Here is a 24794-nt window from a genome sequence, read left to right as displayed (position 1 = left end):
AGACTTGAGGTAAGTTAAATTGGATAGCTAGTTATACTGATGATGCGACTTTTAGACAAAAGGGATCTTACTTAATTTCCTTTTAATTCATTGTGCGCATGGAATGGATTTAACAATTACGAATAATTCATTTGCTGTGGTGAGAAAATCATCAGGTTTTTTAAAGAAATGACATAGCATCTGTTAGAAATTGTAACAATTCTTATTTTTAGACTATCTATAAAAGGAGGAATCATGGACCAAGTTGATTTGCTAAGATGGACATATAGATACCAAGAAAAGACTTCTTGTAGCAGCAGTGATTATATTTCATTCGGTAATAATTTGATTCAACCAGAGAAAAATAAGTCAACAGCTTTACTTGGTTTTCCTGGGACCAAATTTGTAGTCTTTAAAAGCTGAGCGATATTCCGAGGTAACAAAGGGGATTTCAATAGAATCCCAGAATTCAAGCCCAAGCTAAGCGAATCTGTGGCTTTAGCGCTTGATTCGGATAAAATGTAGAACTGATTTCTTTTGTGTATAATGTTTAAGCTGTTAATTAATATAGTTAGATAAACGTTCAATTATTAGATCTTTCTTGTTGACTCGTTTTATTTTGAGAGTTTAGAGTTCCAGTTAATCCACAATGTGCAGTTCCTAGCCTTCATCTACACTAAAGCCAAGCCTGTGTATGGGAAAATGTTGTTCGACTCTCATAGGCCAGACAAATCGAGGTATGAATGCAGATGGTAGTCTCCAGCAACTTGAGAATGTAAACCAAGTTTTGATCTCTACCGGGGGACGACCCTTTGAGGCCTCCTTGTAGAAAATGTAGAAATATGAAACCCAATCAAAGCTATGCTAAGTACAATGACAGTTGAACCTTTATTTACGAATTTCAATGACACCGAAAATAAAATCGAAATAATCAAATCTCGATGCTAGCACATAATATGGGTTGTCAGGTTCAGCCTAACTGTACTTTCATTCAACTACTTCTTGTATGAAACGTGGAAATGAGAAGTTGCAAGGAATTACCAAACAATAATAAAAACAATTGAGAATTAGAATTATGGAGTTAAGAATTTATTCAAATGAAGTGAAAACTTCATTGTTAGCTCATACGGGTACATACATGCACATAAAACAATAACAACAATTTATATCATGATGCACAGACAAACGAAAGTAAAATATTATTTATTTATATCATTTTCCATTTTGGGGAAGCATGATGGTTCACCCAGCACTGGCAGTGGTTGTCTCCACCAGTGATCTCCGTCGCTCTACGATCCTAGTGTAACCTGTGGTACATCAGACACTAAGATTCTTGGTGAACATGATGGTAGTTTTTGGAACTGATACAGTTTTGATGAACTAATTTTTGGCTAGTAAGTATCATGTTATACAGTGTGTCCTGAACAATTATTGTTCCTCCTGATTCAACTGATTTAAAGATTCCGGCTCATGTCAAGGAAATGAGGTCCTCCATCAAGCGATCAAAGGTTGAGCTCAGACCTCTATCTTATTTGCCGAAATTATAGCAACATTTATGGGGGACCTCTTCTTCACTCTAGCTACCATGGTCCGGCCATACGCATCTTCAAGCTACTAACCTATCAATTGTGGTCTTATGGCAATTTGTGTAATGTTGAAACCATCCACAAATCAATCCAATGCGCATGCGCGAATGCGCTGGACTTAGAAAATTCTGAGAAAGATTCACGAAAATTGGGATTCGAACACGCAAGCATAAGTGTGCAAGCCTAACGTTACCCGCAAAGCGCTACGACGGTTGCTTCGTTCAGTCGTAACTTTTTAACTACTTATAGCCTCATCCTAACCCTACAATGTTATAATATGTAACGGAACCTAACCCTAACCCTAATCCTTCCCGTAGCCCTAACCCTAACCTTAACCCTAACCCTCTTGACCCTCCGACCCTAACCAAAATTCAAAAAGCCGCCATTTTGTCTCTTTTCAATATCACTTCCGTTTTGTGGATGGTTTCAACATTACCTAAATTGCGGTCTTATGCCAGTTGAAAATGTTAAAGGGAGCCGAAGACAACGACCTTGTGGGCGTAAAGACTAAAGCACGGTTTAGGACCCGGCAGCAGACACCGGGCCAGGAAAAATATTCAAATCGTGTATCGTCGGTTCCTAGCACAATTTCAGCGTTTTTCGGGAATTCCCTGAAATTTCAGCGTTTTTCTGGAATTCTCGAAATTTAAGCGTTTTATTTTCAGCGTTTTAGTGTTTCAGCTTTTCAGCGAAGTTCAGGAACCGGCAGAAACCCTAAAAATTCAACAATGTGGACCCAGCGGGGACCCAAAAAATGGCGCCTGGAAACTGTAAAAAGGCTTATTGTGGGGGTTGTATTCAATACCGTCCGATATTCAACAACGCACTGACAAATAGTTCAACGTAGTAAGTCTTTTGTATGTTAGTTTCTTCGTGCCAAAATGGAATTGCTTCGAATACATCGTCTAGAAATAAATGGGAATATATTGACTTCATCTTCAGCGAAAATATATAAATGAGGTTTTCTGCTTCTTCACATAAAACCCTATCACTCTTTTTCTCCGAATGATTATCATTTTCATTACAATTTTCCCCTTTCCAAGCAGGTGCCGTAATCCCCCAAAATCCCTTGATAAATGCCCGAAATATCTTAGCATTGCCGTGTTCAAGTTCTTCACTATTAAATGCGGTGACATAGGACTACCCATCTATGGACATACAATTTCATTTTATGAATGGAAATCACATTCCTGGTGGACGAGAGTAATAGGGATAATAGGGGTTCAAGCCAAAGGTCGAACGGTCGAGCTCATAAAAAATAAATTCTCGCACGCTCGAATTTATTTTTCATTTTTTACTCACTCGCCCCTTCAACCTTTAACCTGAACCCCTATTACTCTTAAAATATTCATATATATGAATAACATATAAATGAATAATTTCTAAAATCAATTTTAATAAAAAATTTGATATTAAAATGGAAGCAAATAAGAAGTACTACTGTCCAACATGTAAAATCAATATATTATAATACATGACTCTTGATTTTTTACAAAAACACCTGTTGCTATAGTTGCCATAGTGACACACGGCGCCTGATGAGTATGTATTAATTGCGACATAATGATTCATACCTCTGATATTTACTGTTGCGCAAGTATGTATTACACATACTGGATCGCCGCTCTCTTACTGAACAGACGGCATATACAGAACGCTTAGGATTTATCTATCGAAACACAATTCGGAGTTAAGGTTTACAGTTCTAAATGTAAGTACTGTTTTTGTAGTTATTATGAAGTAGGGAAGGGGGGGGGGCTACTAAATATGAAACCTTTAAATATATTTATATTTAGTATATCTTTTAGATAGCTAGAGTTACCACTAATATCTTTTAGATTAATAAAATGTCATACGCGTCAAGAAGCGATAGAGAAACTCAAGATACTCTTTCTGAGGAATAGACAGCAATGGGTATCGAACCAATAGAAATTGGCGTAGAAGCACAAGAAACACAAAGATCGACGAAGAAACTATATAAGAATTCAAAAACATTTAGACTACTCCAAAAATTCTAATGATTAAGTTTAACATTTGTTGATATAGTTAAATATTTACCGGCAATTGAAAAAATGTTTGTAAATATAAATTTGATATATAGAAATCAAATGATGTATTGGATGAAACGACCGAACATACTTGTATATGTATTGTGTAAATCTGTAGGCGCAGCTTGGTGAATGTTCTTTATTCGGTCGTTTCAATTATGATTAGCGCATGCGCATTGATCAAAAGCGCGCCTGTATGCGCGCTTTTGCCCAGTGCGCATGCGTTTGAATTTTCTATGTTCGGTCGTTTCAATTTTACTGAATAAATATATAATTATGATAAGCGCATGCGCATTGATCAAAAGCGCGCCTGTATGCGCGCTTTTGCCCAGTGCGCATGCGACACGGATATTGCAAATGGTATGATTTTGATATCAAGGATCCGAAATGACTTATCAAAAGCAGCGAGAAATGAAAAAGGATGACGTTAGTCGAAGAAATGGAAGAGGATTCTAAAATGTTAAACAATTTTCAATGAAAATATATATTATAAATGGAGTCAGAACAATCACAAACTATCAATATTACAAACAATACTGTTGTTATAAATATTTATCAGAAGACATGTTGTAAATGTAAAAAAGTAAGCCATTAACAGATTATTATTAACGTAAGATTGGCAATGATGGTTTACGCCATAACTGCAAAAGCTGCCATAATCAAAATAGTAAACAATATTATATAAATAATCTAGAAAAATGTAAAGAATTGAAAAAACAATGGCGAGCAAATACCCAGAATACATGAGAGATTGGAAAAAAGATAACCGTGATTATATGACAGAATATATGAGAGAATGATACAAAACAGATCTTAATTTTAAAATGAAACAATGTTTGAGAAATAGATTATCACAATTATTCATTAAAGAAAAGCATTCAGTTACACTATCTAATTTGTTGGGTTGTACAGATAAATTTCTCAAATCATGGATTATATATCAGTTCAATGAAAAAATGAATATAGATAATTATGGAGATTATTTTCATATTGATCACGTGTTACCAATATCTAAATTCAACATGAATGATGAACACAATCAGAAATTAATCTGGAGCTGGCAGAATTTAAGACCTTTAAAAAAAGTTGAACATACTAGGAAAGGAAACAAACTTGATATGAAATTATATTTGGATCAACTGGATAAAGCAAAGAAATTTATTGAAATATGGAACAATGATCCAAATAATGAACAATACGTTGAGTCTTTAATAAGTGGTTAAAGATTAATATATCTCAAATAAAATATAATAAAAAAAACAATAACTTCAACTATCCATTATTTCTATTATATTTTTAATATTTTCTTTTGCAATTCTTGTTAACACTAGATTAAATAGATTTTGAATGGGTTTGAATAAAAATTCTTTAACTTTAACTAACCTAGTCAATTAAGTATTAACCTAAAGAGTTATTAGTATCATTTTATAATACTTATAATATTTTTTTTCGCTTTTTTCTCTAATATAAATGTCAAAGAAATCGAGTAAAAATAATGCTGATATTGAAAAGACAATTGAGGATTTGGGCATTACCGGCGATAATGATGCAGTTGTAACTAATTGTGCTTAAGTTGATAACAATATTGATTATGAATACTACTTATATTGTAAGCACCATCTTGAATTACTAATTGCCGGAGGGAAATCTAAAGAATTCTTGGGAAAAATTGTAACTTATCAAGAACTAGATGCCATGAAACCAGATAAAGTAATAAAATATTTTAAGATTTATGAAGAGTCAAGATTAGCTAGAATAAATGACTCTATAAGTGATGGTATTGTCAAATGTTATTCAAAATTATGTAAACGGATTATACCAATTGATGATGAAAATAAATTATATAGTGATTTAAAAAATGACTACTTAGTTATGACTGAATTACAAAAATGGGTTGGATACGCTTCATTCTAATTAGGATCGGTTATGACATTAATTTCTACTGGTGTCATAACATTTTCGAATATCAAGCCTATAGAATATAAATCAGGTAAAAGAACGAAACAGATGGTGCCGTACAACACCCACACGGTGAAACAGAAAATGAATCAGAACAAAAATTAACTAAAATAAATGAGTGATGATATTAAGAAGAAGCCTAGATCTGAAAAACAAATTAAATGGGCAAGGGAATTAGGTAAAAGATCTGCAGAATTAAAAAAAAGCTAAGAAAAAGAAATTAACTGATATAAATGAATCACAGAAATTATCTGATATTGATTCGAATGATAATCCATCTGATTCTTCTAATAGTGGAAGAAATAATTACTTGTATATTAAAATTGGGTTAATCACAATTATTATATTATCCGGTGTAATATATAAATCAAAATCTAATAACAATAATGATTCCGATGATAAACCTATTATACCAGAAAATAAGCCAAATCATAAAGTCATTGAAACTAAATCTAAATTATTATTAATGGATTAAAATAAGATGAAAAAAGAACAATATTTAAGAGATTTATATTATAACCCAGAGAGTGAAGTATCATATTCTAGCGTTTCAGAATTATGGGATAAAATTAAATCTGATAATGAAAATATAAAATATAGTGAACTAAGATTATGGTTACAAAATCAATCAAATCCACAAGAAAATGGATAAAACTTATTTAACAAGAAAAGTTACGGTTTCATATATCGATCAACAATGGCAAGCAGATTTAATTGATATGAAGAACTTAGAAGAACACAACAAAGGATATTTCTGGATATTAAATGTTATAGATATATTCAGTAGATACGCATGGTCAATTCCAATCAAAAATAAAACTGGTATAGAAGTAACAAATGCTTTTAAATCAATATTTAAAGAAGCTATTCCAGACAAGATACAATTTGAGGAAGGTAAAGAATTCTATAATAAACATTCAAAAAAACTATTATCTGATAACGATGTAGATTATTTTTCCACACACTCAGATAAAAAAGCATCTATTATAGAAAGATTTAATAAAACATTGAAAACTAGAATGTGGAAATATTTTACTGCTAATGAAACGTATAAATATATCGATGTGTTAGATGATTTAGTGAAAGGTTATAATAATTCTAAACATAGTTCTATAAATATGAAACCTATACAAGCTAGAAAAGAAGATAATTCAGAAATAGTTTGGAATAATTTATATGGTGCGTTTGTTACACATGATTTCGGAGAACCTATATTTAAAATTGGACAACATGTTAGAATATCTAAATATCGAAAAACATTTTATAAAGGTTATACTCCTAATTTTACAGAAGAAATTTTCAAGATTATAAAGATAATATTAACTAAACCTTTTGTTTATAAATTAGAAGATTTAAAAGATGAAGAAATATTAGGTTATTTCTATGAACAAGAATTATCACTTTTCCAAACCCAGATGAAATAGAATACAAAATAGAAAAAGTATTGAAAACAAAAACTCTTAAAGGAAAAAAGTATTCTTTGGTGAAATATAAAGGGTACGATGATAAATTTAATGAATGGATTTTATCTAGTAAAATTAAAAGAATAAATGAATAAAGATTTATTTATATTTGAACCGCATAATATGTTAGTTACTGGGGTAACCAACGGTGGTAAAACACATTTCATATTAGATTTGTTAGAAACTATTTATAAGAATCATTTTGATAATATAATATTATTCTGCCCCACTTATGAAATTAATAAAACATATAATAGAGATATAGTTAAGATAAAAAAGTTTTTTATATTAGATCCTAAAACAGTAAAAGAAAATTTAGATAATTGTATTGAAATAGCAATTGATATTTATAAAGGATCAAATACATTATCAATTATAGATGATTGTGCAAATTTACATGATTCAAAAGTGAGTGAAAGTGAGTTATGTTATCTAGCTTTCTCTGGGAGACATTTTCGGATAACAACATGGGTTTTAAATCAAAAATATAATTCAATTGTTAAAGATTTTAGGGAGAATATAAGATTTCTAGTTTTATTTTATAACAAAGATAGAAAATCTATGCAACAATCATTGGAAGAAAATCAATCAAATTATACCTACTGAATTACATGATGAATATATGAATAAATCAAAGAATAATAAAGGTTCAAAATTACTTCTGAGGCTTCAATTTCCATAGGAATATAAATTTATAAAATAAGGTATTTCAAGTATTGATGTATTAGATACGTATTAGATACGTATTAGATACGTATTAGATACATAAATACTTAAAACCCCTTTTTTTATTAACTCTGATTTTATACAATTTTCAACTAATATATTATGTGCGTGTTAGATAATTATCATTACTATCTGAATCACTTTCATCATCATACCCTAACAATTTATTCAACATATCTACCGAATCATTTTCACAATCAGCCAAATTAAAATCGTTTTTTGATAAAACTTGAGCATTATCTTGACTTATATCTTCTATCTTCTATTTTCGATTTCTTAATACCTTCATCATTATAATCAATATATTTACCTGTAACTATATTTTCATTGTCATCTTTCTTAGTGTTTAACTCCAAAATTTAATTTACAATGTTTGATCCTAATATTTGTTTAGCAGCAGATAAATCTAATTTATCATTACTACGTTCCTTAGATAAAAATTCACCTAATGAATCTTTATATGAATCTTTACTTTTTTATTTGAAACAAACTTTGTTACATATCTAAATGGGTGTTCTATAAATTCTCTTATACCAACAGGCTCTATTACATTAGTAATATGTGTAGCTGTATTCATATGATTATTCCAATTTGATGGACTGTTTGAAAATTCACCTTTACAGTAGCCACAATAATTTCTATTTTCACTAATATTTAATATTATTTCATTATTTGATGTAGAAGGTAAAACATCTGAAATCTAACCATAGTGCATATTTATTACCGGTATAATAATCAATTTGATAAATATTACAATTTTCAGATGATTTTACTTTTTCATTCATAAAATGTTATCTAATTTCTGGCCACTGATCTATCATTCTCATTCCTTGACAAAATATTTTATTTGCTATACCTTCGATAGTTATTTCTACTTTTGTTATTTCAGGATTATAATAATTATCGACCTGTTTGCGCCATTAGAATATGTTGCAATGGTAAAAAATATTAATATACCTTTAATAGATCGTCTTGGGAAGATAATATTCTCATTAATAATTTCATCACTTGCATTAATAGTTACAGTTTTAAATTTATCAATATAATCATATAATAATGAAAATCCTTGATTGTATTTAGTTTGAATTATGCTAGCAATATTTTCATCAGTTACTGTATCATATTCTAAACATATATTCGATAATTTATAACCCATATCTTTAACAACGCTAGATAATACAATTTCAGGAGCAAATGTTATTTCAAATATAACATCTTCTTGAATTGCGTATTTATATAAAGGTGCATTATTATTTATCAATTCAAAATCTAATGGAATTTTATATTTACTACCATAAATCTTTTTAATCAAATTATCTGCAGTACGAGTTACTATTGCGTCATTAGCTCCTGATCTTAATTTATTTTGATTTTCTGATTGCATGCCTTGGAAAATCATATTATTTCTATTTTCTTTTGTTAACCATAAATCTTTATAATGCGTAAATAAATTATAATCATCTAATGAGAAAACTGTTTCTGGACCAATCTTTATAGTTAATTTTTTAATCAAATATCTTCCAACATAATCAACAACATAATTATTATTATTACCAGTAACATTTATATAAGCTGATAAATAAATACTATTTGGAACATAAAAAGTATTTTGTGTTAATCTGGGGATTCTTACATATAAAGTTTCATCAGAATTACTATTAGAAGGATTATGAGTAATTATATGATGAGATCTCTCTGCTTTAATAGCATTAGATATTCTTGAATTCTTAGAAGGATTTATATAACTCCCACTCATTTATTTAACAAAAAATCAATTATCTATTTTTTATCATATTCACTAACCCAAAAATAATTGCACTAACAACTGTAATTAAAAATAAAATAATATTTTCAGCAGCAAAGTTAATAATGTTTCCTGCAGATTTCAATATAAAACCAACAATTGATGCAATAACTCCGGGTAAAGCTGCAGCAGATTTTTTAGATAGTTCCCATAAATATTTTGCTAATTTTTTTAAACCATCCTCAACTTTATCTTGTATAGAATTATTATTACTCGGAGGTTTATCAGGTTTTTTAGGAGTAGGTGTAGATTTTAATGAATTTGATATTGCTAAACCAATTGTTGTAAATACCATAGTTACAGCTGTTAGAATTGAAAGAATTGTGATACCTTCTAATTGAAATAATAATTTTATTCTATCTTTTAATAATATTTCAGAATTTGGTTTCATCAACAAATCTTTAAAAATAACTTTAAATCTATTAATATTATAATCATGTGATTTTTTTAATAATTTAATTTCTTCTTTCTGAAATTCTATGTTATATTCTAAATCATCTTTTTCTTTTTCTAAATATGCATTTCTTTTTTTAAATTCAATTTCTTCAATAACTTTATTATCTCTATCTGATTTTAGTTGTTCTATTTCTTTAATTTTATCAGTTCTATCTTTTTCCGAAGTTCTAATTTAAAAATCTCTTATACTTTTATCATGCGCAATTTTATCAGATGCAAGTCTTATACTAATAATTTCTCTAATTGCTTTATCAGAAAATATATCTAAATCTTCTAATTCTTGATCTGTTGCATCAAGTAATCCATTTGGTAAAAGTTTTTCAATTGGTACTTTATTTGATTTAAGTTTACTAGTTTTGGAAGTTATATTCTGTTCAGAAGTTCTTTCTGGTTCTAAATTATCATTGATTGTTTCAAATAAGTCATTAATTCTTTGTTTAAATAATCTTTTATTTTGAATTATTTCTTCATGTGTTACATTTTCTATTTCATTACTATTACTTATTCTTTTAATTCTATATGGTTCTAAATTACTCAAAGTTGATTCTTCTAATATTTTGTTTTGATTATAAGTGATATCAATATAATAATCATCTTTCAAATAATAATAATATTCACCATCTAAAGATTTTCATTCTTGTACTAAAAGTCAAGCACCTCTATCATTGATATTATATCCTGATCTTTCAAATATAGGTTTGAAAGTACAAATATATTCATTATATTCTAAATTTTGTTTTACTAAATCTGGATTTTTATTTTCAGGATTTATTCTCGATTTAGTTCTTCTATCAAATTCATCTGTTGATAGTCCTTTAGAACCACTATCTGCTAAATTAGAATTATATGCTGATCCATCATCATTATCAATATTAGTTTCAGCATCATTATAATCATCATCAATATACCCATCATTATTATTTCCCATTTCTCCCATTTCATAAGCTTCTCCACCTTCTAATTCCATTTATATCCTATAAAAATTAAAATCTAATTTATAATATTCCTCCTATTACAATTCCTATACAAGTTATAGCTAATTTAGCATTTTCATGGGATTTATTATCATTATCAGTTTTAATTATGTCATGTTGAATATTTTCTGTAGTATTGTAATCTTTTATTTTAGAATCATTATTTAATTTAATATTCTTAGTTTTAGTTTCTGTTGATTGAATATGTTTTTTAATTTTTTCACCTTCCATTAATTTTGGAGCAGTTATAATCTTTTTATCTATATCATTCAATCCAAATGAATTATTTATTGTTGCAGTCTTAATTAAATTATTATAACCAATTATATTTCCCATCTTTAATACTAAATCATTATAAATAGTTAATAGATTAGGGCCTATACAATAATTTAATCTAATGTGTGATTTATCTAAATAATTTTGGTACCTGAATCGATGTATTTTTATCATTATGAATGGAATCTCCAAATAAAACTTTGAATTGTTTTTGTGTATCAAATGAAGTATTATCATTTCCAAATATTGGGGTTCTTGTTTCAACTTGCGCACCTAGAATGCATATCAAATAAGTTCTAATAGATTGATTTATTCTTTGTATGCCTGATTTTGTAAAACCTTCACTATTTTCTAAAATAAAATTAAGCTCCAATTCTATGCATATAATCAATTCTTTTTATTTCATACTGTTCACCAATACCTTGCAATTTACCATGCGCTCTAAAATCGGAATTAATATTTATATTAAATTCATTATATATTTTATAAAACTTAGATAGATTAATATTATTATCCAATTCTTTAAAATATTTAGATCCAGGCAAAGGACATTCTTATTCATTTAATATTATTCTGATTTGAAAATACGTGTGAAATGTAAATATTGTGTGAATTAATTTTAAATCATAATTATTCAAACTTTTATCTAAGTTATTCAAATGATCATTCCAACTTATACCACAACCAGTTGTTGCACAATAAACAGCAAAATTTAATTGATTCTGCCAATATTTCATATTAGATTTTACTTTATATATATATGATATTCATCTCAAGTAAAAGTAACTTCATATGTACTAAATATATTTTCCATTTTAGAAATAAAAAACTGTGTTTCAGTAACATAAATTTCTAAATTAGTTAATGAATTTAAAACTAAATTTTTATATGTAATATTTTTATTAAAATCTTTTGCAGGAATATTATATTTAATTGATTTATTATATTAGAAAGCTTTTGGAAACCCCATTTATTTAATTAAGAAATTAATGATTTATTAATTCTTTTAATAATTTATCTTGTTGTTCAACTGTTATATTACCATTTAAACTCATTATATAATCTAGTGTATTTAGTAAATAATTACGCATTTATATAGGAGGAATATATTTTTGTTTTTCTAAATAATCAATAGTTAAATTAGATAAAGTAACTGCTAACGTTGATTTTAAGATATCATTTATATCAAATCTATCAATATTAACACTTCCCATTTTAAATACTTTTTTTAATACCATTGAATAACCAACAGTTCCCACTGATAATAATGCTCCATTATATAATCCAGTTATTATCCACTTCTGATCCGCCATTTATTTAGAAAAAAAATTACTATCTTCAAAATATTTAGTTATCTTATTTATGATTAATTCAACATTTATTTCATTACTACTTTTATGATTATCATATATTTTAGATAATATATCTTTAATATCATCGATAATTCCATCTTGATTTAATACATAATATTCTAAAGACGTTTTGATTAAATCAATTACTTTTTCTATATTATAATTTTCTTTATTAATCATTGATGCATTGTTAAATGATTTACTTTTAATATCAGTAATTACATCATTTAGTTTAATTCTCATTTCTTTACGTTTATGTTTAAAATCAAACCCAAAACATATACTCGGTCCAACAGTTATATTCATTTATAATATAGTGAAAAAAATACTCTCTACATCTTATAACTAATTCATATATCACAGGAAAGTTATTCAAATCAATGAAATATCCATTATGATTTCTAATTTCTAATTTAAAATTATTAAATTGAGGAATGCATGGTTTGAAATCACATTCTGTTAAATTATAATTTATTTGCGTTCCAAATTCTTTAACATTCTTCAATGGTAAAATGTTTTATAAACCAGAATTACAAGTTATATCTTTAGTTGCTTCGAATGTTTTTGTAGGATCGATTAAATTGCAATAAATATAAAAAAGTGTGTAAAAGGTATTAAGTTTGGTGTAGCATCAATATTTGTAAAAGATCTATCTGGAGGAATTCCTAACAGTTTAGCTATAGGTTTTTTTACCATAAATTTATGTTTTTCAATATCAGTCAACCTTATCTTTATTTTGTTAGAACTCTCACTTTTTAAAAATCTAATATTAAACCCGGAATTATTACCCGACTTGTGCCAGGCTTTTCTATTAATTTCTTGTGCCAATGTATCTAAATTATATAACCCTGGTTTTAAATATATATAGGCCCATTTATTTTTATTTTTAATAAAAAATTAAAAAGGCTCTGTGTTCAACAGTTTTATTCGATATATTGTAAAATGAGTTACATAAATTTATATTTACTAATTTTAAATCAACACAATTCTTAAATTCTCTATCTAATTGTACTAGTTAATTATGTGATTTATAATTAGTAAGTCTTCTAGAATCAACAAATATTCTGTATTCTTTTAATTCTACCATTTATTTTACATATTTTATTCGGAATCTATTTCATGGTGCCCTTTTTCATTCTTACCTTTGTATATGAAATAGAAATCTCCAGAACATAATTCTTCTAAATCTTCACTTGATAATCTATGAAATCTATCTGGTAAATATGTTCTGAATGTATTTCCTTTTAATCCTTCATATTCTAAGTGGATAACTAATCTATCTCCATATTTGTTAGTAACTGTATCAATATTTGTAATTAAATATTTCTTATGAATTGTTAATTCCGTTAACTTTTTAAATTTATTATCTACAGATTTTACATTTGTGATATCTTTAATTCTATTTAAGAATTCACTGTGTACTTTTTTACTCTCCATTTTAATAACATATCTTTTATTAACATTTATTTTAGAAATTATTCATATATATGAATATTATAAGAGTAATAGGGAATATGTTGTTTCAAGTCAAAGGTTGAAAGGTTGGAAAATAAATTCGAGTGTGCGAGAATTTATTTTTCGACCTTTCGACCTTTGGCTTGAAACAACATATTCCCTATTACTTCTATATACTCAGAAAAATAATGTCACCGGTTCACGAAGCTGCATTTTGCCTGCATGTTACTTCCGGGTTGTTGATTATCTCGCGAGATTACGGCAAAAATGTAAACGGCAAATAGATTGCAAATATCACTAAAATAGCTTGTATTGATATTGCTTATTTATCAACGTTAACTAAAGTAGTGAAAAAGTTGGCTGTTTACGATCAGTATGAGCGATAAAGCAATAGATTGGTTACCGGTAACTACGATAACTGTCCCAGGCAACCATATCGCGGCCAAACATACTGGTAGTTAACATGCAATCGTTTATCGGATAATGATGAATATGTACAAAAAATAATGTATGAAATTTGACATTTATGGACAGTTTCAATGTTGCACCATTCTCGCGAGATTTCCAACAACACGGAAGTAACATGTGGTAAATCATGACTTGAATTGAATGACTACCTACCACCCATCATCTTAACACTTTATAATAACCTCATCTACCCACCCTGACCTATGGTCTACTAACCTAGGGACTCTCTCCAAACAAAACAACGAAATATTTTATACTTCAAAAGAAAATCGTTAGAATCACCACAAAATCGAATTACACAGCGCACACTGACCGACTTTACAATGAAAACTAAATATCCTAAAAATGAATGATGTATTGTATTTCAAATTTGTAATGGCATTCTAACTCAAAACGATTTAAATCCGAGTTCAAAGTCGGAATTAAATGGCCGCCAATAAAAGAAAAAAATAGAATAAGATGAAAATGATTTAATTCCTTGAAAAAGTCAGAATTAAATGGCCATCGGGTGAAAAAGATGAAATTGAATGAAAAACAATTCAATTCCGTGGAAATTAAATTTTCATTTGATGTCATAATAATTCATTGACAAAATATAATAGGTACTCGTGTGTACCAAGTGTGTAGTAGGATTTTGTAGTTCAACTTCGGGGAGATTGCGTCAATTGACGGTGGATTTTCATAAAATCTTAACTAAACTATGCGTCGTTGTTAATTTCAATTGAGTACGACTACAAAATAGGGAGACTTTGTTTATTGCATTGGAAAAGCCATTTTGATCAGTTTCAATCGTTTTAAAATGGCTCTTCGTTCATTCAGGGAAGTGTAATCATTACACTTTCCTGGTCCATTTATGTTTTTCGTGGTTTTAGATTACGCACAGTCGCTGTGTTGTTAGTAACCAGTTTGATGTATCAAGCAGCATCTGTGAGTTGCAGTCTACTTCAATTTCGATTAGATTGAATTCGTCTTAGGAAGAAAACGTTCGACAGAATATCCATTAACACCATATACAGCCAATCCTTGATGTACCAACGTATGAGTAAACTGACCCCCGCCAAAAGCCAGGTTTATGTCCGAGAACGGAATATCGGTATTTTGTACTAAGATATGACCACCGACATACTCCCCAAATTATAAGTCATTCGGGGCGCGGTATATCAGGGGGGGGGGGTGTTGACTGTAGTAATAAAACCTTATGCTCTTTTTTGGATATTTTCCATGTCAGTGTAGTAGAATCAGATGATGTAGTCGACCCGTGCATCCAGGGACGCTGGCCTTCCACTCAAAATCGATGGTCAGATTTCTATGCCAATGGGATACCGGCAAGGCTACTGAGGGAAGCGAGGATTCAGCGTTAATCCGCCAGGATCGCTAGTGGCACTGGTTCACCGCGCTTCATTTTCTTCTACATTTCAATAAACTGAGTAAAATTTTCTGATAAGTAAATCAATTTTCAGTGATATCAATACCACACTCTTAGTTAGAAAGGAAATCTTATATCTATCCGATGACTTGTTTGATAATTTCCGGATTTGGAAGCCTAAAAATGATGTTCAAATTTCATTGAAAATGAACTGATTTTCACTACGAGTAACCCAATGATTTGTTGCGCCATCTGGTGTTGCCAGTATCCCATTGCACGCAAATAATTGGCAATTTGTCCTAAAATCCAATTAAGATGCAGACGTTAAGTGAAGATCCATAACGGGCTGTCCAAGGATACGTCCACAAAAAATGTTGACCCCACCCCTCCCAATCCCTATCTATTCAGTTATCTCCATCGAGCGAGGGGCTATTGCTAACGTATCTCTAGTTATAACGTTCATTGATGAGATGACTTGTAAAAACCCATTCCTTGATCCGATATCAGTGTATGAAATGCACTAGTGATAAACGAAAACAATTATACTCTTGAGCTATTGCATTTATTGCACCGTATGAAAAAACGATGTTACAGATAAGGCGCTTTCTCGTCGAATACACATTGACCTCGGATGCACCACTGAAAATGAAAAAGTAAAGGAATGTACATACAAACATTAACACATGTACCGTATGCAACTCTTATCTATCACATCAAGGAACGACTTTTACCATTCCGTTCCCGCATGAGGTCCCGTACGCCGGGGGTTGATATCCTGTTATACAATTCTTACTTTTATTTGTGCACGAAAGGCGTTCGCATCGGCTATACCTCCTCGCATACTATTTTAATAGAATGTAAATCATTTTTTACGATTGCAACTGAGTGTGTCGATGACTTTATATATACCCACGGGTCAACTACGAATAACTTTGATTTGATTATAATTTTTTTTCTCAAACACGGTCTGTGGGCCAGAGACTAGGAAGTTTGCTTTGAAATTAATGAGCCTACGATCATTCATGCCTTTTATCTTAGGTTCCACATCGCTCGACATTTTGTAAATACGTACTCGAAAAACACAATTCACCGAATCTGGTCCATTTTTCATTTTACATTGTTCATCAGCATTGTAGAATTGTCCAGGTAGTTTTTCAATTATTTCAGCGTATTTCTTTTCATTTGTCGCGTTATTCAGTAAACAGTTCTTGTTTAACCTGAAAGATGTTACAAAAATCTGCCCAATTGCACGCATCCAGGTCTCACTTTATGTTGTGTTTTGGCAATATGTGACCCTTGTTTCCATTCATAGAAATTCATATATATCACCAAAACTTACTCGTCGAGTCTTTTCAATTTTGCTTTCATCTCTCTGATTGCACATTTTGAGAATGTATAAGGCGGTCCACCTCCCATCACACTACCCATATGACTGGGGCATTCAGGCCCATAATCATGACTGGCTCCCATACTTCATAATATAAAGAAGGTACACATGGGTAGCTGGGAAAGTAGATTTTCATACCAAAGGTCGAAGGGTCAAAAATAAGAATAAACAAAGTGAAATAATTCAATATTTCACGTATCATTATTTTATCAATTAAGAAATAAAATACGAAGTTGAGACCCACCTCGCGGGATTTTTTTCTATTGATACAATAATAATGAAATATTAAATTATATCACTTCCTCAGACATTTCTTTGTCTTCAACCTTTGATATGAAAACCTACATTCACAACCACTTATTATTGTATATGAAGAACAATTATAATATACCTTTGATTGAACATTAAAAATCTAATAAAAATGACCATATATAAATACATGGAATATCTACATTTTGTAGAAGATTGAAAAGAATCTATGTTTTCTATATACAGGTGATAGAAATATACTATCTGTACATAATTTACATTTAATAGTTTGTATCTCTTTCTTTACATAGAAATCATACATTCTTTTCGATCTACAAAATAACATAACTTTTATGAATTATATGTATATGATATTGTACGATTCAGTTGCTGTTTGGGGTGAATAGAACGTTGTGACGATAACCACCGCACCACGAACTGCCCGCTTAAAATAGAACTCCCGGCTTTGAGATAAACATAGAATACCTATGTCCAATTTCATGAGCAGGGCCGGTTCTAATAATATCCGTCGGGGCCGCTCGAACAAGTGACGCAGAGTTACTACATATGTTTCCTGATACACCTAGAAGATAAAAAGGATCTGGATCAATTCCCAATTCGTTATCCCTATTGATTGTATGTGACTGTTAGCCCTCTAATTAACAAAAATTCTTATAATTGCCAAAAAAGCAATTCGATAAAATAATCAACTAAATGTTACCTGCAGCTCCTTTAATGCTGCCATCTGATTTAACAATGTACACCAATGGTATTCTGAAATTCACCAAGAACACATTATAGTCTCTAGATTACATTTAGTATTTTGCCTTAATCTAAATATCTAACATAGTTCATACTTAGTTCGTACTGGTCCATGTACATACCCTGTATACAGCTGGACATGGTCGTACGGAGGAAGTATATCCTTTCTTACCGCTAACCACCTTTTTATGCTAGACTTTACGCTTCGAATTTCCAGCGCAATACCTCCGTTTTGACCGCGCATCTTCTGTGGATTAGAATCTGTCCAAGGGGCGTATCTAGCGCTCTTGAAACATAGGATCGCAGATACTCACATAATCGCTGATAACATATATAATTATATCAAAATCGTCGAAAGTCTTAAGATATGCAGTGAACCCCCGATATACCGCCCATATCAGTGCCGAGCGATTTTGGCCGTATGGAGAGTATGGCGGTATATATCTTGTGTTTTACTATGTAATATTTGTATATAGAGAAGTACATCGAAAAACCTGGCGGTAGGCGGGGTGGCGTCATTTCGGTGGGCGGTATATCGGGGTTCCCTGTACTTACCTGAGCAACGAAAAAACCAGTCACGCGAATTCGTACTTGCAACTCGCTATCGCTGATAGCGCCGAATATTAGATCAATCTAAAATGATTGTATACAACGATATAATTCATGAATTCTTGTATCTATTTTCGATATCTATTATATAAAAGGAATGGAGATGGCTAAGGTTTAGACAGCCAAACCGAATACCAGATAAATAACAAAAAAACATGCTTACGCCGTTAACGACTTGTGAATAATGTTCTATGGCATTCTCAACCTCTTTATCATAACTTAAAACATAATAAGATTTTCATTGGTTTCTATGAGCAAATTCATACGACCGCACGGTGTTCATGAATAAAAGCTTACAGCAAAAGCGTTGAGTAATCAATCATGACAAATAGTTCAAGGTAGTAAGTCTTTTGTATGTTAGTTTCTTCGTGCCAAAATGGAATCGCTTCGAATACAACGTCTAAAAATAAATGGGAATATTGACTTCATCTTTAGCGAAAATTGTTCAAGTTCTTCACTATTAAATGCGGTGACATAGGACTACCCATCTATGAAAATACCCATTCATTTTATGAATGGAAATCACATTCCTGGTGGACGAGATATAACTCGTTAGAAACGTGATTTTGGAATCAAAGCTGTACTCATTTTCCGACGAGAGTTACGAGAGTTACTCCAACGACGAAAATCGTTATTCCTTTACTTAAGAGATCTAACTGTTTTGGATATATTAAGATTCATAAATGAGATAATGCTTTAAAGAATTTATTGTACACAAGCGAATCACCTGGATTACTGTTTAATGCTCGTTTAGTAACAGCATGAATAACCGCATGATCCTCATCGTTAACATCTCTTTTTGTATCATCTGATACTGATTGCTCAGATCTTTCAATAGCATATATATTTCCATCTCCATACACATCAAATGTTCCCATCTACAAAGCGATTGACACACTTTGATGGAGTATACGTAAGCAATAAACGTATAATCTGGCAGTTATCGTGTTTTATTTCCATCAAAGGAGTTATTGAAAACTAACCAGGCTTCGTTGTACGCGTCCATTATCGAGTCGTTTTGTAGTTACAGTAACCGCAGCTCTTTTATCTATTGACTGGTACGGTACGCTTTCCTATACGCAATATACGATTATACAATAGAATTTTGAATGAAGTTCAAACCTACCTGCAGATTGAAACAATATTTACCGGTAATTCTCTTTGTAACCTTTTTAATTCACCATCATCGCCCGTCACAAAAACCGGTGCCTGGTGGACATTTAACGAGTCTCGTCTTTGTAGATGTAAGATAACGTTGTCTTCGGGAAATTCTAATCGAAATGTCAAGAGCTCCGGATGAATTTCAGACTGTGACAAACTTCGCTTCGTTACATCGCGAATCAATATCTTCTTCTCATCAACACCTAAATGTATGGAATAGATTATATTTTTGACTTTCTACTTACGGACCTAACCGGTTTACTCAATTCGTTTGATAGGCCAAACCAAAGGGATTGTAGGATTGTAGTGAAGTCGTTATAATGCAAACCGGTTTCCTTGACATCCTATATTCTAAATACTCAATCTCCTGATAACTTCAGAACAACTGGCTTGTTTTTTTCTTTAGGCCCTTATCTTCGAGGCCTGAACTATTCAATCATGCCACAGTAAACATATTTCATATATTATCCAAACCTGGGGAAATTAGAAAAAAAATAAAAATAATCAACTGGCTTACCCAAAACTTTCGACGTAAAAACTGAGCACACGAGTAAGAGCAACAACATGTTTCTACGACACATTTTGTGGGCGGGTTTGTCACTACAGACTACCCGGTTATATACGAATTCATCGTAATCAGAAATGACAAAAACACTTGTGATTCTGGGGTTTGAAAATGCTTTATTCGTTGCTTTGCAAATCTCCACCTGCTATTTCAAATTAAGCCTAAGCGTATAATATCTATCTATAATCTGTATTGAGGACCACAGAAATTGTTACTATGCACACCGTTTTTCAAAGTACGTATACTCAATTACTACTATCTATTGACGTATTGGCCCCATTCCACTGGGTCTGGCCACCGCGCCGGATTTACACGTAGCTGCAGAAAGCAAAAATGGCCACACTCAGTATTTTGGCGATTTAAAAGATGTGTATGAATTTCAATTATCTCAGCTCTTATGGTTTTAAAGTACAATATGATCTGCTATGGCGAAGTTGATACATGGTGATGACGCAGGGAAGCTAAGTGAGGAACTGTCCCGATTGAGTGTACATACAGCGGTCAAAAAAATATAGGTTGGTGTGGTTGCATTACAATTCGCAGACGAAACATGAAGCCTTAATGGCTGTTTACAAACAGATTATAGCAATTGACACCCGTAAAATAAAAATGGGATCGCACCCGAGTTGAAATTTTGGCCATTTCTAAAAATTCTTTAGACGTCTTATTTTACTAATTTGTAGTCAGTGAGGAACGTTCGGTTTTGTAAGAATACTGAGGGGTAGGAGGTTTTCAATTCCATTCAATCCAATTCAATCAATCTTCATAGGATAACCCAAGAAAAAACACTACTGTCATCATTATAAACATTGCTGTCTGTGCCAGTCTTCGTCTATTGCGAAATATGCAATTCAACAAAGGACACACGCGCAGTGACAATACAATGCGTCCATCAGGGTCATTAAGTTCAACGGTGTCATGGGCAATTGAAGCGCATTCTATTAGCCTCTAGGTTTTAATGGAAACTTGCTTTGCTTGTAACTTGCTGGCTAAGGTTCGAATACTGCGCTGGCCGCTCTGTTTTCTCTAACACTATTCTCCACACTTTACTCGAATTTTCAAAGTCGCACAACTCGAAAGTATTGGCAAAATAGCGTTAATACGAATTGAATTGTTAACAAGCCCGGCGCACACCTTTGCGATTGATCGTATAAAGGTGTGCGCCAGGCTTTACGCATTGGCAAAATGTCACCTGTTCGTTGTGATCTGGGTGCTGGTAAAAAAACACATGGATCACACTAATAACAATTAAAAGTTATTTGTAACAAGGTTCTTGAGTCTAGAAATATCCCTGAACCATGGTCGCTCGGACGATCCAAACAAGTATAGAGGAATTACCCTCTTAAGTTTATGGGGAAACTTTTTTACTTCCACTTTGAATAGCAGGCTAAACGACTTTTTAGAAAAAAATAAATTTACTTAATGAAAACCAAGCAGGTTTTCTAGAAAAAACAAAGTATAAGTGACCAAATATTTACTTTAAAAGCTGTTATTGATTACATTGTACTTTCTCAGCCATAAAAAGGAGCTGTATCGTGCCTTCATCGATTATGCAAAGGCCTTAGATACAATATGCAGAAGAGCACTATGGCATAAGTTAATTTCAACGGGTGTAACCGGTAATGTCCATCAAAGTGTTTAGAAATATAAATTCTCATATTAAGTCAGCAGTGAAGGTCAATAGGCTAACTCCAGAGTACTTTGACAGCAACACTGGACTACGTCAAGGTGAAATCTCCAGTACTCATCTCCATATACATTAATGATTTCTAAGATTATTTGTTTTTAGATGGGTGCCAAAGACAAGAGTAGATGACAACGCCAATAATATGTGACTGAAGTTATTAGTCCTATTGTACGCTGATGACACTATTTTACTGGCTGACAGTGCGATAACCTGCAGCACTTAACTCTGCTTCAAAACACTACAAGCTATGGTATTTATTCGTCAGTATTGACCAATCTTATCACCAAAGATTGTTGGTACCTTGGTGCGATTCTTAATAATAATGCCTCGTTTACTAAATGTAGAAAAAGTGCATGTTAGCATGCTAAGAATAGCGTTTTCTTTTATCAAAACAATTAAAGGAACAATCGTTAGACTTAAGACATTGCACTCCAGTTTGATGCGGTGGTTGTACAAATATTGAAATTTAAATCAGAAATTTTGGGTAGGAAAATTTGCAATGTATAGAAAGATTACATTTCCTTTTTCTGTAAGTACGTTGATACTTAAGCTGAAAAAAGCCAACACCTAATGTCATGATTTTTGGCAAAAGGGGACGTTTCGCAATGGAAATTAGTATTAAAGCAAAAGTAATCACGTTTTGGGGTAAGCTTATTCTCAATCACACATTACATCTGGTAAAATTTAGGCCTATCTAGTACTCGAATAAGATGGAAACAAAATGGCTATCGTTTGTTAAAACCATTTTAGAAAATTCGGGGCTTGGCGATTTATGGATTCATCAGCTTGACGGCATAACAACTTTTGCAGGATCAATTTATACAAGAGTGGCATGCAGACATAACTAATGTCTAGCAAACGCTCAACAAACCGATTGTTTGAAACGGATTGGGGCCAAGAACATTTCTTTTTTTTACCGATTCGACAACTGGTAACAATTTGTAAATTAAGATGCTCAAATCACAACTTGCCAATAGAAACTGGTCGAGATATCAATACACCACGCGAGGAAAGAAAATGTGATAAATGTGTCAGTAACCGTATCGATAATGAATTTCATCTTATTCTTTATTGTGATGCCTTGTGATGATTTGAGACAACGTTACCTGTCAGATTATTTTTTACAAAGACCATGTGGCATGCGATGCAAAATTATCTTTACCAGAAAAAAAACTCGTCTTTTAACTGTCCTTGTTTACCCAACTCGCTAATGTCGTATGACAATGTAATAACTTGAAAGCTGCTTTGTTTTTTTTTGTTTCTGTACTGTACTGTTGTACTAAACACTGTATTAATAGAAATTATTACGATCATCAGACCCCAACCAACTGCTTTACCACCAGCCTTCCAATTATCTAGTGTGTTTCTCCCTGGATCGAGTATTTTGATACTCGTAATTCAAACTTTATGAACCTAGTGAATTATGATTGTACCTAAAGATATCGCTCGGCAGATTATAATGCCAGTATTTGACGAAATGCCTTATATGATATTTCCATACGTATATTTAGCATCTTGCCAACCAATGATTTAAACAAATATATCCTAAAAATGCATACTTTTATTCAGATTCATGAATTAATGTCCAACAGGCACAGGAAAGTGTTTCTGCGAATAACAAAGTACTTATGGGACATGATTTCAGTCATAGTGCCGATCTGGTTCTTCATGATGATAATACTGAACAGCTGTCAGGTATATGAATTCGCACTTGAACTTGCAATCGATCCTGTTTAAAGTTGGCAGATTGTTAGAATTTGCCGCAGTATTGTATCCTATCGATTTACTGTATTGATAATCATTGGAATGAATAAGGTGATACTACGTGTATATCTCCTACTAACTCCGTCGATACATTTTTGTAATCATGTTTTTTTTTGTTTTTACTTCGTATCATTTGATAGCATTTGTCAAACCAACCTCACAGAATGAGCTCCTACGATTCGTCCATCGTCAAACTAACTTCATGGGGCGCTAGTCCAGTATACGGCAAACATAGTGTATGCGTGTAGAGTAACACTGCGTTCTTGGGTCACTGTTCACAGCAGTTGATAGTTTGACGGTCGACAGCCAGAGTTAACGATGAGCAGAGGTGGCATTAATCTGTCAACCATAACAGAAGTATGGCAATCACTTCATCTGCCTTTTATTGTCATTTTTGTACATAATTTCTTTTTGATTCTCATGAGTCCCAGTGCGTAGATACGTCTGTGGATTATCATGTCAATATTTCGAACTGCCAAAACAGTACTTTAACACGGTGTATAACCTTTGAGATCTATTCACCGCAGTATTTTTCCTCCGTGTTATGAGTTTGCTGTTTTCAGCCCCGGGCAAATTCGTGTTGGATTATCATCATATCATCATCGTCATCATCTTATTTCAATTTGGTTGTAAAATTATGTGCGCAGGTGTCTGTCAACCGTTCTGTACAGTCATGACCAAACTGGCGTGTAGGGCAT

The 24794-nt window shown here is 31.6% G+C and overlaps 1 protein-coding gene across 1 annotated transcript; it reads right to left on the bottom strand.

The window, feature by feature from the left end:
- Positions 1 to 16480: 16480 nt before the first annotated feature.
- Positions 16481 to 18566, bottom strand: LOC141904714 (metalloprotease mig-17-like). The gene is made up of 7 exons (XM_074793354.1): positions 18433 to 18566; positions 18270 to 18322; positions 18035 to 18131; positions 17252 to 17383; positions 16985 to 17129; positions 16644 to 16754; positions 16481 to 16551 (listed from the first exon to the last, which is right to left on the bottom strand). The coding sequence occupies exons 1-7, from the start codon at positions 18552 to 18554 to the stop codon at positions 16501 to 16503; spliced, it is 711 nt and encodes a 236-aa protein (XP_074649455.1). The 5' UTR covers positions 18555 to 18566; the 3' UTR covers positions 16481 to 16500.
- Positions 18567 to 24794: the final 6228 nt, after the last annotated feature.

The sequence above is a fragment of the Tubulanus polymorphus genome, chromosome 4 (assembly GCF_964204645.1).
Source record: "Tubulanus polymorphus chromosome 4, tnTubPoly1.2, whole genome shotgun sequence".
Taxonomy (NCBI): domain Eukaryota; kingdom Metazoa; phylum Nemertea; class Palaeonemertea; order Tubulaniformes; family Tubulanidae; genus Tubulanus; species Tubulanus polymorphus.
This window is presented reverse-complemented; position numbering and strand designations above follow the sequence as displayed.

Bases quoted from the DNA above. Each gene is read 5' to 3' on its own strand.
- LOC141904714 (XM_074793354.1), bottom strand. From the start codon at position 18,554: ATGCGCGGTCAAAACGGAGGTATTGCGCTGGAAATTCGAAGCGTAAAG. The intron at 17,130-17,251 runs GTAAGTTTTGGT...AACATCTTTCAG, and splicing joins AAATTGAAAAGACTCGACGA to GTTAAACAAGAACTGTTTAC. The intron at 16,755-16,984 runs GTACGTATTTAC...CTATTAAAATAG, and splicing joins CGGTGAATTGTGTTTTTCGA to TATGCGAGGAGGTATAGCCG.